The 16311-nt window shown below is 45.0% G+C and overlaps 1 protein-coding gene across 1 annotated transcript in view; it reads right to left on the minus strand.

The window, feature by feature from the left end:
• Nucleotides 1-10990: 10990 nt before the first annotated feature.
• ATP9A (ATPase phospholipid transporting 9A (putative)) overlaps nt 10991-16311 on the minus strand; it is a 65036-nt gene continuing 59715 nt past the window's right edge. Inside the window, exon 28 of the mRNA XM_075438958.1 lies at nt 10991-15724. Coding sequence (XP_075295073.1) covers nt 15588-15724 — 137 coding nt within the window. The 3' untranslated portion in view covers nt 10991-15587. The remainder of the gene's footprint in view (nt 15725-16311) is intronic.

Here is a 16311-nt window from a genome sequence, read left to right on the forward strand (position 1 = left end):
TTGATCGGCTCCCGCTAGTTCACATGACAGGGTTTTCCTAAAATATCTTCTTCCACCAAGTTTTTTCCAACTTAAAAATGCTGAATCCTGCTACCCAAATTAAACTCAGTGCAAAGTGAAAAAAAATAAATAAATAAAGAAGTGAAAGAAGGCTGGCGGCTGCCTCCGGACTGCTAGCATTCCCCAAACCAGCATATGACACAACTGTAAGATTTCCAAGGCTTTTGGAGAGTTCAGCGAGAGAATCCTCTCCTCCACTGGCTGCAGCTTCCCCGCTGAGTTAAACTTTCCTGACGGAACCTTTCTCCATCTGGCTCCGGCTCCCAGCGCGTTGCGAGCGGCTGCGGAGGAGAAGGGGATGCAGTTCAAGTCTTATATAACTGTGCAAGCTGGATGCGGGGGCAGAGACTTTCCCTAGAAACGAGAGATTTTTATATATATATAGTTATTTTTAGCTTCCTTTTTCAAAGGAAGGCCAAATACCTCCGACTTTCCTTTGCTTTCTTATTTTGGTATCACTAAGGGATTTTATTTTTGGAGGTAAGGAGCTATTAATAGCTAATATTTTTAGCTATTTATTCCCTCTTTAGGAGAATACTTCCTTTTCCTTTCAGGGGCACATTTTGGACCGCATTCCTAACCCCCCCAACAACAGACCCACCTCCCCACCATGCCCATGGCACCCTCCAGGATTTGCCAAGAGGCTGCCTGGCATTGGGGGACCGGGGAGGGGGCCCATCTCCTGGCGGGTCTGGAAGCTGCTGTTCTCCCCATGAGCAGCCCAGCCCATTCTCAGTGCCGGGCTGCCAGCCGAGAAGGCTGCGCAAGGAGCTCCCTGCCCGGGAGCGGATTGCGACGGGCGGCTGGGGAGAGCCGGCAGCCAGCCCAGGGGGCTCTGGGGGGCTCCGGGTCCCAGGGGGTCCCTGGCCTCCCCCGGCAGCTGCCAACAGCATCTCCTGCTGCAGAACGAACACTCCCGGCCAGCTCCGTGCTGTTAATTAGCAATAAAACTGAAATACTTTGTGTTATTTTTCTTTTTTAGATTTCTCGTGCTCTCCAGGAGATAAGACATCAAGGCTTCCTGAGGATGTGCTCTCAGGCCATTGGGGCAGCTGCCCGGAGTTTATCATCATAGACTTCATGGAGACAGCTCTGTTTTCCACTTGCAAAAGGTATTTCAGGCTCACAGCAACAATAAGTACTTTTGACAAAAGCTGCTCGCTTTTCCAAAGTAAATACTGTTCTCCCCGAATCTGCCATCACACACAATGCCCTCCCGGCGCAACCTCGACATGTTTAAGACGTTAAGCAGAGCAGTGCCTAAACACCAGATTTACACACTCCGGGGGTGCCTTCACTGCACCTAACCAGGAGTCCCGACAGAGCCCAACCGGGACCACACGATCCAACATCTGCGGCTTGGCCTGCTCAGCAACGCGAACTGGCACCTCCCTCCCTTTTCATAACAGTCCTGGAGCATCGTGACTTCACGCTACCAATCCAAGCTCACTTCTGACAATGCACTTGTCTAAATAACATACTCACCTCACTTCAGTTACAAATGGAGCATTGGATCTTGTAATGAGCTCCACGTGGCCGGGGGAATCCACCCACCTACAGCTCTCCGAGACTGGAACTAGAACTGCTTGAATTTTTCCTACCAAAACATTTTTTCCAAATGAGAAATAGCGTTTCATCTAAAATGAAAATTGGTTGAAATTTTCTGTTTTTTTCAACGAAATTTAATAAACTGAAAGGCTATTTTTTTAGTTAAAGTAGTTTTGTTGGGGGTTTTTGTTGTTTGTTTGCTTTTTCCTAAGAAATGGCTTTTAGTAAACATATTCTGTTTATAAAAACTATTTTTAATGTTCACAAGTGAAGAGTGATTTTCTTATTTTACCTTTTCCTCAACAAAGGTAGCCTCAGAAAACAAATGCACAAATAAAAAATATATTGAAGAAAGTGCAGAGAACATTCCTTCTCTCCCCCCCCCCCCCCCCCTCAAAAATTTCCTGCAAAGGAAAAAATAAATGTCTTTCAACTCACTCCTAGAACAATAGGGCCCCACTCTCGCTGTCTTTAGTCAGGCAGCTCTTGAATTAGTGCCCTCTTATGGGACCAGGAGGATGTAATTAATTCAGCTGCCCTGTTACGATACCATCCGAGGCTGCAATTTCCCTTCTTACCGTGCGTGACTCCTAGAAATCCATTGGACTGCAGACAGTGAAGCGCATTTACCAAGCAGCCGCGCGAGTTCATAACCACTTGTATATGGAAATGTCCGACACCCTCACGGCAGGTTACACGTGAAAGAACCACCAGATCTGCACCTGCAGCTGTAGGAAAGCCTGTTCTCAGCCTCAGCATCCTGAAAAACCCGACCTGTTGGGGGTTTTTTCTCCAGGGAAAACCCGGCGGCATCCTCCAGGCAGCCCCGCTGGCAGCCCGCACCATCCCCCCGCAACTCCCACCTCGCCTCTGGGACCGAAATCACCGCTCGCATCTACTCCGGCCCCTTCAATTTGCAAAGAGCCCGTGCTGAAGTAGGGATGGGGCATTTTAGAGGCACAGGAATTCGTTTGCACGAGAGAGAAACCGAGGCAGGATGGCCCCTTGGGTGCGATGGGAGGGGGGGGGTTCACGCCCGGGCAGAAGGCAAACCCGATCGTTCAGCTGAAAATCCAAGAGCTGAAATACGTTCTCCCCACATCCACAAGGGGAATGAGACGGCAGAGGCAGCCTGGCTGGAGCACAGGGCTACATGGGGCAGGGAAGGTGCCGGGGGATCGTGACCTTTGCAAGCAGGATTCAGACGTAACGGCTCAGAAATAAAAGCAATATATTGGTTTACTGGATTGTGAATGGCACTGGGTCCGCTCCAAACCTGAAACTCCCTCAGTGAGCCCTGAATTAGAAAACTTGTGCGAAGAGGAATGTTTATACGCCATGATTTACACTTCTACCCAAACATCAAACAACGTTTTCAGGGAACACTTAAGCCCTCCAGGTTGGCACTGCCTTACAGACTACTACGAATGACTAGGTTAGCAGCTCTAAGGCTTTTTGCAAATGAGCACATAGGATGAAAGCTGAACTATAACCTTTTCTTAAAAGCAAGACTAATTAAACAAATAAGAACTCTGGGTGAGGCTGTAAAGACATTAGTTTCTTGCCAAATATATTTTCTGTCTAAGATTATAAAAATATAGGAGGTTTTTTTTGGTTTCGTTTTCCAAGATTTTAAGCTAAGGTTCAGAAAAAAGAAGAGACAGCCAAACAGAGCGATTAATTGCTGGAATAATTAGGAAGAACATTAGTCATGCTTGGGAGTCAGAAAAGTGCTTCTCTACGTGGGCAGCACAAGTAAAGGACGTGCTACCATTGACCTGTTTCTTGTAGAGTTTAAGTCACTGTAACTGCAGTCACCAGGCCACACTTTGGGAAAAGATCTCCAACGAACAGCCACGCATGAGAAATGCCAGTTCTTCAACTTCTTAATCCTGGATTTTTAGCTCCATCAAAAGTTGCTGTCTGGGAAATTCCTGTTATTGGTCACATCAGGATCAGAACTGGCTTGAGAACAGGAGCACAGGAAAAAAGGGAGAGGAAGAAGCTACACGTGCTGGCCAAGACCCAGCAGCGTGGATTTGCGGGCGCCTTTCCCTCCCTGGGGCAGGGGAGCACCCGGATCCCTTCCTCCTCCTGCTCTGCGCAGGGAAGCTGGCAGAGATCCTGCCCCCTAAGCCGCACTTGTGGCAGCAGTACAAGGAAATAGCTGGTCACTTTTGCAAGTTGCTCCCAGCTCAGGGAAGAGTTTGTGGAATGAGAACGGCATCATTAATTAATCGTTATTCCCAGCTATTCAACTCACCTTCCCCTTGCAAGGAGTTACTGTGGAGAACCAAGGCAGGAATTTGAAGAGATCCTTCTGGCTGCAGGTGGTTACAAGCATTTTTCCCCGGCTGTTCCTTTCAGGGGGGTGGGTTCAGCATCCCCTAGGTACACATGTCCAGGCAGCAGTGGCTTCGCAGTTCTCAGCATGGACCTTCCTCCAAGCACCACGCAGCAGCAAGCGCCGCTTCAGCGGGGCTATGTGGGCGTGTGCCAAGCTTCTGGAAAGGGAAAGCCTTCGGGGTGGAAAGCCAGTCCAGGCAGGACTTCGCAAACCTAGACCAAGAAGAGGCCTATGAAGCCCACCGTGCTCACAGAATACCTGTCTCCTGTACCCCCAGCTGTTAACTCCTGGCTCAGCTGGAGACACAGCTATGCTGGTGGATGACTCCGACACACATCAAATCAAAGTCACACTGCTTTCTCACTGTATAAAGTGATATTTTCACACAAGTTCAGAGTCAATTGCAGTTTAGAGTGATATTCTTGTCTCTAAAGACAGACTACCACCCACTACAAGGACAGTGGCAAAAATACATCTATAGATAGCATTGGTTTCAGTGACACTAGGATGTAAGCTGGTTTGTTAATAACAACAAACTAATCCAATTAGACACCTGTACATTAGGATCAGGATGGAAACATTGATGCAGTCATTCGCTATATCATATAATGGCTAAAATAAATAAAGATAACAAAGAAAGGTTATGACTGTTTTGAAAAGGTGCTTTTATGCCTTTAATATCTCTGCCGGGGCAAGGAAATCTGATATTATATCCTGAACATAATTTACGATTCATTGCTGGGGCTCTGGCCACACCCGGCAGCTAATCTAGAATTTCACACATTTAATGAACTTCATACCTGAAATATGTGGTCTGTAAAATCTGATTTACACTGTTGTTAAAATAGCTGGTGTTTGAAAGAAAATATATTTTAAAATATGTATTTGTGCATAAAGTTTGTTGTGGGTTTTTTTTTCTAAAAAACCCAAACCCAGTCATTAATTTACCCCAAAGCATACAAAACGTGCCCTACAGCTTAATTTCTAGTGCAGTATTGCTTTCAGCACCTCAGATTTACTCGCTACGTTCCTTCAGGAGCAACTGCATTCAGTTACACAAAGGAGTAGAAAGGCCCCACAACGTAATTGTAGGTACTGCAGTCAGTAAGTTAACTTGACAAGTCAGCTCATGATGGAGTCCAGGGTCTATAATTAGTCCTTACCTGCCACCATCATAAAACCGCTGCATTAGGTCAATCCTCGCTTGGGCCGTCCAAGGGGTACCTTGCAATCCCAGTTCATTCAAGCGTGTTAGCTTTTTATTGGATGTTAACACCTGATATTTCCTCCAAGCTCTGGTTTTACTGAGGGCTTTGTGGTGTTCTGCTCTTTGGAGCTGGAATGGCAACAGGAGCTGAAAGAAACGAGAGTGGGAAGAACCTGTATAAATCATTGCCCTGCACAGTATCCTGACGGTGACAGATCACAACAGACACCTAGGCAGGTGAAGGAAATAGCTGTCAGTCACGTGTGAAATACGAGATCTTTCTTTCTGTTGAAGGCTATTTACGGTGAACACTGCACCCGTGAAAATTAGTTCCACACTTCAGTAATGATGACTCGCAAGAATTCAGCTTGGACTTGAACAGAACCTGAGGATTGCGTGCGGGGTGTGGATGTGCGTGACCTGCTCGCTCACACCAGCTGCGGGTCTTCCACTGAGACACCAGCACATTGCACTTCTTTCTGTCTGATTTTGGAAGGATTTTCTCCTTATGGGTTAGTGTCGCAAACAGGAATTTTGCTTAGAAAATTTGTTTTCTGGCTCATTTCTCCTTGTATATAGGAAAGATCAGACATCAAAATCCGATCAGCAGGAAGCCTGAGACTTCTTAGAAGCAAAACGGGGCAGCTTCGAACCAAACTTTAGTCTACAGAGTTGTCTGAGAAGTTCTGGCACTAGTTTCAGCCTAAAATGTAAACTGTCACTTTGGTTAATTTACCTGGGTCCAGCTAAAAGGCAGCAATGTATCTTGACAAATAAATATAAGGATGCCAAAGACTGGAAAGCGCCATATCTGGAGGAAGCAAGAGGAGGGGCTGATAACGTCTAACCTTGGTCTTTTCAAAATTTCTTTTTCATTTTACAGCCCAGCTGTCAGGGTGCAGAAGGTCTATGTCCCTATGCCACACTGCGAATAATAATTGATAAATGCTTCTTTGGAGTAGCTCAGTTTAAAACTGGTCTTCCCCTTCTCTGTATATTTTACTTACCTTGGACACAGACAAATAGAGGTAAGGAGAAGAACCAGCGTTAGCTTCTAGCTCGCACTTTAGGCAAAAAAATTTCCTTGCTCTTGTTTAATTTTATTCACTGTCAATGTTAAAAACTTCTCTGTTTGTCATTGGGCTTGAAGTAACTGTTCCAGGCTCGAAAGCAGCCAAGATGGCATACTACATAACGAAAGCTACGGTAATAAACAGCAGGATGTAACTGCTCCAGTTACTTTTAAAAATCAAATTAAGAAAAGGCTCTTATGTGCAAATCGAGTGATTTGTATCTACATCTGCATGCAAAGGCAATGCGTACAGACGCATGGAAATCCGGCACCAGCACTGCGAGGGCTGACACCCACGATGCTGCCCGGGGGGAATTCAGCTTTTCCCGGGCTTGCTAACCACCAGCGCAGCTCCAACAGCGAGAGCTCTCCTCGCTCGCGTTGCAGGCTCATGTTGAGGACGCCTTGGCAAAGGAGTGGTTAAAAATACTGGCTGCTCTTCGCTAGGGCTCTGAAATTTTACAGCTCGTGGCGTGCTGGTTGTCAAACATAAGGAGAACAGGATGGAGACTAATAGAGGTGCAGCTGGAGAGCAAGAAACATTTTCAGCAACATCTCCAGGGCAAAGTAAGATCCTACCTCGTCGGGGCCGAGAGCACTGCTGGCAGTGCCCCTGTCCTCGCAGCAAGATGACAGACCAGCTGCTTCGCTGTCTGCTGTGGTCTCTCCTCAAAGGTCCTATCCCTTACCCTTGGAACAAGATCAAAGCCAAGGGTAACAAAAACAGCATAAGCGTGGCCCATTCGAGGTCCCAGTCCCAAATCGGCACCGTGACGATCCAAGAAGAGCCAGCTCACATGTGGGACCTTCCCCTGCAGAGTGACAGTGATGGCTCTGCCTGTGCTGGTCCAGGACGGCAGCCACAGCAATGGCAGTTGCAGGACGCAGCGATTCACTGGAGACCACCGCATCGCAGCAGAGTCACTGCCCGACAGAGGGAATGCTGATCCCTGTAAATCTGCCTTTTATTCAAAACCTTCATCTCAAATTTACAAAGCGCGCAGAGGAACTCTGCCTCTGCGGGCAGCATCCCTTGCTTTTCCCATCAGCTCAGCGCCGAGCAGCGTTTCTTTCCATGGCAGTTACATCTGGAGCAGGTATCACACTTCATCGAGACCATTACATGGCATTTTACATAACGGTATCACTGACGAATGGTTTGGTGTCATTTTAAACAGCAATCCCGATCAATAGCAATTTGCATCACATTTTGACGAGTCACACATTGGTGAAATCTGCCACTGTTCAAAATAAACCCAAAGTGACATGGCTTAAGAACAGAAAAGCCAGCACAGGACTGATCCTTGCCTAACAGCACAGAAATCTAACGCCTACAGCAGAGCTACAGCACAGCAGATGTGAAACACATGAGTAAATATGCTGCCTGAGGAAATCTGAAGCACAGGAGATGCCTGCTCCCCACGTGCCCACCAAGGTGTGCTCCGGGACTACTTCTGAGCTAAGTGGAATCTCACGGTACAACCAATTCACCTCTACTCATGCTCTTAATTTATATTGTGGGTAATTCTACTTTTACCCTGGTAAACAAGTTTCTGGATATGGTTAAGCTACTCAGAGTGTACATTTAAAATAAAATCTGTTTCACATAAAAGGACAAATGAGAATGACTATTACCCCCATCTTTAATGCGCTAAATTCTTTTGCACAGATTGTTCTTGTTACTACTTCTTTCTGTGAGAGAATCTGAACAGCACACAATATTCCTCCTTACGTGCACAATTACAGCAAGCCAAGAGAGGGAGGCTTTAAAGTAGGAATGCAATGGTTTTAAAGCCCTTTTTTGTAACCCACTCACATAGTAACAGCTAGGTCTTAGGCCACAAAGGGAGGAAGAGCAGCAGAGGAGGACATTCTTCTGAAGGCCAGATCCTGCAAGATGCCGATCATAGAATCATAGAATGGTTTGGGCTGGAAGGGACCTTAAAAGATCATCCAGTTCCAACCCCCTGCCATGGGCAGGGACCCCTTCCACCAGCCCAGGTTGCTCAGAGCCGCATCCAACCTGGCCTTGAACACTGCCAGGGAGGGGGCAGCCACAGCTTCTCTGGGCAACCTGTGCCAGGACCTCACCACCCTCATGATGAAGAATTTCTTCATAATATCTAATCTAAATCTGCCCTCTTTTAGTTTAAAGCCGTTCTATAACTACAATTACAAGCAGCAAAACTTCAGAGATTCATCGTGTAACCTGGAGAGCCCCACAACACCCAGAGAGTTTTAAGGCCAGGAAATGCCAGCTCACAGCCAAGGAAACCACAGCATCAGTTTTGATACTGACCTTAAATAGGTGCTGGACCAGGGCTTAGTGTTGCTCCTAACTGCTGTCGCACTCAGTTTTTCCTTGCAGTACTTTTTTGCTGTGGCACTGATGCTATTTCTGCAGCCAGCTGCTGCTCACACTCTCGGAAACTCACCGCTTTCACGTGCAGTTGCAAAATATTTAGCACAGATGTAATCTGGATCTGCAGTTCCAGGTTTAAGATGGCAGAACCCAGCAAAATTTTTAGATCGAGGTTTATCAATACTCCGCATAGTAAGGATAGGTTTTTCTGAAGCCTACGATCACATTCCTAATTTAAAAACAGACATCTGAATACTCTGTGGAACAAGTAACTTTCCTACAGGATTGACTCCAGTGTTTAAGGTGGGGAGAAAGTCTAATAATCCAGAGAAGAGCATTGTTCTTCACTCCATACTCTGCCGGGGACTTTGGGCACAGCCTGGGGACCACAGGTTCTCTCTGCCCCCATCTCCTACCGGTGAAACTGGAACAGCAGCAGTTACCTTCCTCTAGCGAAGAATTATCTTGATATTGATCTTTAATGCCATGGTAATGCAGCGGAGAAGAGGCAGAGTAGGTGCACAGCTGCCATGTCTTGAGCCATCAGAAGCCAAAAGACAGAGGGCATATCAACAAGGTTTTCTTCTCTCCAAATGGTTTAAGCTAAAGGGAAGCTTCTGTACATCTTCATACGACACGTGAGGCTCAGGGCCATACTAAGATACCCCATCACCAGCCAGCACCTATTTCTTTTTTTTTTTCTTTAAGAGGAAAAAAGAAAAAGACACACTAGTGTACAATACAATCACAGTTTGAAAAATCAGGCCAGGCATTTTTTGGTAAAGCCTAGGCTGAAAACTTATCCCAGGATGCGTGATCTTCCAAAAATCTGCCAACCCCTGCAGTGTTCAAACTTCTTGTATGACCACAGCCACATGAAGAATGAAATTAAACCCCATGGAAATCTTTGACATTTCTACTATTATGCAATGTTTGGGTGAAAAAAAAAATTGCAGAAATTCTCCTTCCCTTTCCAAAGTGAGTTTAGAAAAACTATTTCTAGCTTTTTTAATTACACATTTCACCATTAAAAAGAAACCATCCATAAATTAAAAGAACCACTAACTAGGGCTTATGTAACCCATTTAGAGTGGGAAATTGGTAACACTTGGGGGTGAAGTCTGTTACTGTAATTTCTGGAGTCTACAGCATTCATTTGATGTGTGCAAACATCACAAAAATTGCTTATTTAATACTTGCATTAACTATCTTATACAAAAAAGTTAATAATGAAAAAGGTTAAAGTGCTGGCATATGCATGCTATAGAATCTAAAAGAACATATTCAATAAATGTTTAATGATCTCAGGGACAGTTTATCAGGGCTTTAGTGAAATAGTCTCCCAAGTTATCGATTTACTTTATCAATTTTTTTGGGGGGTGGTGGTGGTGTGGTGTTTATGGCTCTATTGCATTTTTGGTAGAAAACTGTCGTACCGCGTTCTTCACCAGTGTTACAGAAGTTTCCCCTGCGGAGAACACCCAGCGTTAAACTCCAGCCTCTCCCTCCCGTTTCTGACCCAGCAGCGGGGCAGCCAGCCCTAAGCCGTGGGACTGCTGCTGTGCTGAGCCAGTTACTTAATCAAACGTTCAAGTGATGAGAACATTCCAAAAATAGCTGTTCCTAACATTATTGCATCATTGCTTTTCCGAGAGCAGCATATATATGTTTCAAACGGAAGACTTAGTCTCCTAATTCACAGCAGCGGGTGCCAGCAGGAACGACCATCTTCTCCCTAGGTGGGGTTGCACCAAAAATTGCGAGGACGATTTGACCAGAATCTTCCTGAACGAGCTGTCTCTCTTGAAACTGAATTTACAAATTACAGGGCTTGTTTAAAATCCTCGGGACAGCTGGGTACTCCGGGACTAGCTGGTTGCAGAAAAGGCAGCAGGGAAGCGGCAGCCCCGGGGCTGAAGTTCCGCCTGCCGCTCGCGGCCCCAGGTCCTCTCGCTGGAGCGGGACAGCAACACGGCAGCGGGGCAGCAGCCTGCCCCTGCCCAGCAGCACCTTCTGCGCTCCACGCCGTTCCACTGCGCTGACGACTTGCAGAAAGCGATCTCGCAAGAAGTCACTAATAAAGTGAAGGGCAGCAAAAGCTTACACCAATGCTTAAAAAAAACCACCCACCCAAAAAACCCAACGACTCCCCTCTGCCTCCCCCCAAAAATCCCTTGCTGTTACGACTGTTCAAAAACTGTTTGTAACAAAGAAGTTAATGAAGCAGCTCTACACGGATCCGCAGAAAGTACTGACCATTTCTCAGACACGAATCTCCCACGTGGACAAGTTCAAGGGCCACGATGCAACTTAACCTATATACTCACAATCCTGGCAAAACACACCTGGGACTGATCCCACCAGGACTAACTCAGGTGCATCATGCACGGTGTATATGGATGAAGTAAAGAAGTTGCATAAAATTTATTTTTCCACCTTGTTTTACAACATTCCCTTTTAAGCTTTTACATATCTGCAACATATAACTCCACAGAACAATAAATAATTGGCATTCATATTTCTCTTGAATCAAGAGTATATACATGTTGTTTAACCAGATGACAGGTACAAAACATCGGCATCACAGTAAGTACCATTTTGACACCAGAATCCATTTCCCCAATTAAAAATTAAATTAACATTTATTTTTAAACAATTTTAACAATTAAAAATGTTCTCAAAGGCATGTAAGTACACAAGTTGTAGTAGGCAGTAGTAATGGACCATATTGACAAAGCTGTAGAACCCAGGATTTCATGCAAATCGAAGAGTTTATTAATTATCAAATAACTAATAATAAATAAAAAAAGAGAAGAGCCCATCCCCCAGCTTGCGCTGAAGATTTTAGTGGGCACTGGAATGGCCCCAGCAACTGTGGAGATGAGTCAAACCCCACCCAAACAGTTGTGTGTAAAGAACTTGTGACGGTGAGCTGCATGCAGTAGTAGTTCACATACCTGGTTTCGAGCACTGCTTGTGCAAACCAAGGACTTACGATGCATCAGGTGGTGCAGCAGCTTTCTTCAAAAGCTAAAGCCAAAAGACAAGCTTTAGGGATTCACACATGTAACCCTCTGGGGCTCCCTGACAAACGCAGCTCAACTGTAGCAAAATTTCCTTCGGCAGTTGCAGAGGACGAGAGAGGTTGTCACGGCATTTAGCTGTGACAGTTCAGCAGACCACAGAAAAACAATGCCTTTGGCCCCACTGCAGCTCTCAGCACGCAGTTCTCAGCACCGAGGGGACACCAGGGATGTCACTCCTCACTCCCCTGCCCAGTTCTGATAAGATCCTGCACAGATTTAAGCTGCTGCTGTTGAATAAAGAACGTTGCATTGCGACGGCCCTATGAGCCGAGCAAAACAAATGTTTGCAAAGCTAAACAAGCTCTATGGAGGAAACAAATACAGAGTCGAAGAAAAAAACCAAAACCTAAGAGGGCTGCAACAGACCTGGACTTAGCGCAGGGATGCAAGCAGAGAACAGTGCAGGTCACACAACCCCCACGCGCACCCAGCACCGCAGCAGCGCAGCACAGAGCGCGGGCTTCCCTAGGGCAGCCCCGGGACGCAGGAGCACAGCGTGCGACACGCACCGCTACCCGGCGGCACCGCTCGGAGCACAGTCCCCGAGCACACACCTTACAGGAGCTGCTACGGTACAGGAGCCAGAACAAAAAAAGGAATAGGAAGAACACTAAGTAAGGCTACAAACAAGATACTACACAGAAGAAGCAAACAATGCTTCACTCCTAATAAGCACAAATTATGAGCATACTAGAGGAAAAAAAAGAGTAAATTAAATCTCCAGCAGAGAATCTATTTATTCAAATGTACAGTAACTATGAACACATGTATTAAACTTTGCTTTCAAAAACATTTTTTAAATAACTTAAGAGAAATAGATTGCAGACTTAAAGTGCTAAACTTGAAAAATACAACAGTCCTTCCTCTTTCCTGCTGTTAGACGGCAGTTTTAATTTTCTGATTGCTTTAAAAAAATACAGTGTATACCCAGATAGAAATTACTTCCTGGATTTACAACCTTGTGCAAAAAGACTAGCTGCAAAGAAATATAATTCGCACCCCAAAACACAGCTACAGATTACTATCAGTTCCACTAAATATGAGTTCCTCATTAAAGTTATGACTCAATAAATATAACCAAAATCACAATTCATTCCCTTTCTTGGTGTAAGCTAATATTTTGCAAATATGGTCCACTCAGTGTAAACTGTATTGACTTCAGGAAACGGTGAATTCTACCATATATATGTCTCGAATATTTACATACAGTAGCATGGCACTGTTATTCTTGCAGGACACTTAACTACACACACACACACTAGATAAGAGACAGGGCTTTACAAAGCTGTGTACTGCGATGAGCTTGCCAGCCGACAAGAGGGACTTGACTTCTCAGTCACAAGAAATTGCCGAAGGAAATTCTTAATTCTTGTATTTAAATCTACTTAAATCAAATGCTGACTGGGGGCTCCAGAACACCTGCATGGCCAACACTATCCATGAGGTGTAGCAAGTCATGATAAAGATGACATCAAGTATCTTTTTGGCAAAGCGGTATCATTCACAACAGGCTGTTAGCCCAGCTCCCCCACTAATGGGCTGTTCAGGCACCGCTTCTCCTCCAGGAGGCAAAGCACCCAGAAGTGTTGGACTTCTAGGGCCTTTCCCAACATGAACATGCATGCCAAATAAGTAGAAATGTATAGTATTATTATTTTTAAGGAAAAAAAACCAAAACAAAAACAACAGAAGGTGGGGAAAGAGAAAAATTTTCAAAATATTATGAGAAGGTGAATACTAAGAATTAGCTTTCCTTAGCCAGCAGGTTGTTTCTGAATGTGATTGCTATGCATCCGGACTTCAGGCAAGAGCCTAATCATAAAACTGGCACAAAAGAAAAGCCAGTGAGTTAGATTAAGAATGTTTGCTGTTTTTATTCCTGAAGGATTTTGAAACATAATTTTATAAACTAAGAGAGTTTCCCCCACATGAATTAACAAGGTCATACGGACTTGTACCTTCCTCTCACCCTGAGCCACACGCATTATGAAGCGCATCCAATTTCTCTCTAAGTCTTCTGGAACTTGATTCCCCTCCTCTTTGATATTTACTCACAGGAACTGACAGCAAGGAAGGCAGGTCAGGTTGTGCAAAACACTCCCTGGAGCAATTACTACACATCGACCACACAAGCCACAGCTATCTTAGATATGAAAATTCAAGACGTACCACTATGGGTCAGCACAGACTCCAGCTTTCCTGCTAAAACACTACTCCTATTTTCCACTGATTATCACACCAGCCCTTTTTAATGCGGCACTGTGCTCCTTGCGACAATGGAACACCTGTAGCAACGGCAACAGCAGCTGGCAGTCCATTAAAGAGGTTTAGCACAGCACAGAGACGACCACTGAGCTTCTGCTCCTCACACCAGTGTGCTTGTCCTGACCTGGAAGGGCCGCTTGGGGAGGAGAAGGGAGCTCAGGCTCTGGGCTCTGCCATCCCTGGTCCCTCTGTGCAGTCGCCCAACAACGACGCCAGGCAGTGCCAGCTCCGACAGTGGTTTTTATGATGTGGGAACGAGACAGCAAGCAACTAATTTAGCACAGACTAAACAGCCATCAGATGAGGATGGCTGCTACTAAAAGCTCATCCATGTCTGACGCATGGACCCAACGATAAAAGGTTCCTGTAACTCTCATTCTCCTGAGCTGCCTAAGTAGGTGTTGCTATCCTCACGGTGTTCTAGTGTGGGCCAAGGCTTATTATAAAAACAGAACTCATTGAGTTTTATTTTTGAAAACTAAAAATCAGTAAGTAAATCTGCTCTGCACACGAGCCTAACGCCTTCGTACAAATCCCACTCCTGTGTCTGTGATTCAAGTTTGGTTTTTAGAGCCAAGCAAGTGCAAGGTTCTCAAAAACTGTCTCTCTGCAGGGAGCGTGTCACGAACAACATCCACCTAGGAGTGCCTCAGTTTATTTGCAGCTCATCCTCACAGTTTCACCCTAACAGGAAACAGATTTCGTGTAGCTGTGAGGAGTAGCAGCTCTGTGACCTTTCCTTTCAGTCTCCGAGGATTCAAGACACGTCTGCCACATTGTCTGCAGAACAGTACGAGTCTCTTCTCACGTTGTCGACACATTTCAAGTCTGCTCAACTGCAAATTTCTTTTCCAAAGAGGATTTGCTTTAGTTTAGATAATTTTCTCCTATACAAATAAATACAGAGTAAAGCTATTAAGTCACCAGCTCCTTCTAACAGGAAGCACAAAAGCTAAACAAAACTGAATTTCTTCATTTTGGACTACATTTCTGCATATTGATCGATGACTGGATACCTTGAAAATCACTAGGGTGACCACATTTCAACTGAAGGCAAATCTCAGACATGCTCAGATTCTCAAGTGAGCGCAGATCCGACATGCTGGAGCCCCACTATAGAAACAGCATGCCGTAAATCAGGAATCAGCTGTCAGCAGTATAGTGCATCACCTACATTTAGGGATTTCCAAGATGTAAAAAAGAAAGTAACTACTTCAATCAAAAAGATAAATAATATAAACCAACATAACACAATGCAAGAAACAGCACAGATACTTAAAAAAGTAATTTAAATTTGTCAAATGTAAATTCCAAGGTCAGTTAGCAGCTTTCAGATAGTTTTAACCACGCATGAGAAACCCATCGTCATTGCAGTTACACGCATCTGATCCCAGTTAAGTTGAACAAAAGGGACAAAAACTGGATGAACTAACAAGTGCCACTGCCCTCAAAAAACTTCCCTTCTATCATTAGGTTTCCATTCCCGGCAGTTGTGAAGTCTTTTTCAATAAAGCAGCATGTAATAGATTATCACATGATCCTTATGCAAATATCAGACGTATTCGTTATAGAAACAACTACATGATTTTTGTCTCTCAGCCATGTGCAATATTTGTCTCTGGTGTGCAAGGAGAGCAGCCCTAGGATGTGAGCTTCGAATAGCTTGGGGGAGAAAACCTTCGTCTCAGGTACTTCAGGACGTAGAGGGGAAGGCAGCTCACCAGAGTGATGACGGTGACTTTCCATAAGAATGACAAAGTTGCAATGAAGTAAACATCTGTAACCAGAAAAGAGCACAGAGTCAATGAAGACGGAAGTATGTTCCAGGAATAAATGCAATTCAGTCTATCAATGCTTCTTAAACAGCCTCACCTTCTCCACATGCAAGCTCAAAGCTCACATGATCCCTGGTTCCTCACTCTTCTGCCCTTCTCTTCCACAAAAGATACAGCTTTATATATTTCACATCTTACAGCACATCTCAGTCAGGCATGCAACTCCTCAGAGGTAAGTGCCCATACATACCCCATCTGAAACAGGGGTATCCATCTCCTGGCAAAAGTAAGCTTCCTTTGAATGGACTACTTGTCTTCTGACTCTGGGAGCTGCCCTCTGCTACTTTGCTGGTGGTCCAGCAAATGCATTTCTTGACTCAGTTACAATACCTCAGAATCATTGCAAAAATAGTTGAAGCATCATTCAAACTGGAGCTGGTATACCCATTTGCAAGAGATCTAGCCCACTGGGAAGTTATCATCATTGTCTTTAGAGTTAGCAAAGAGCTTTATGGAAGAAGTAGTGACATCTTGTGGTTCCCAAACGAACACTGGAACAAACCCTACGGATCTGATATCTGCAACTAGG

Source organism: Opisthocomus hoazin, chromosome 18 (assembly GCF_030867145.1).
Source record: "Opisthocomus hoazin isolate bOpiHoa1 chromosome 18, bOpiHoa1.hap1, whole genome shotgun sequence".
NCBI classification, from domain to species: Eukaryota; Metazoa; Chordata; class Aves; order Opisthocomiformes; family Opisthocomidae; genus Opisthocomus; species Opisthocomus hoazin.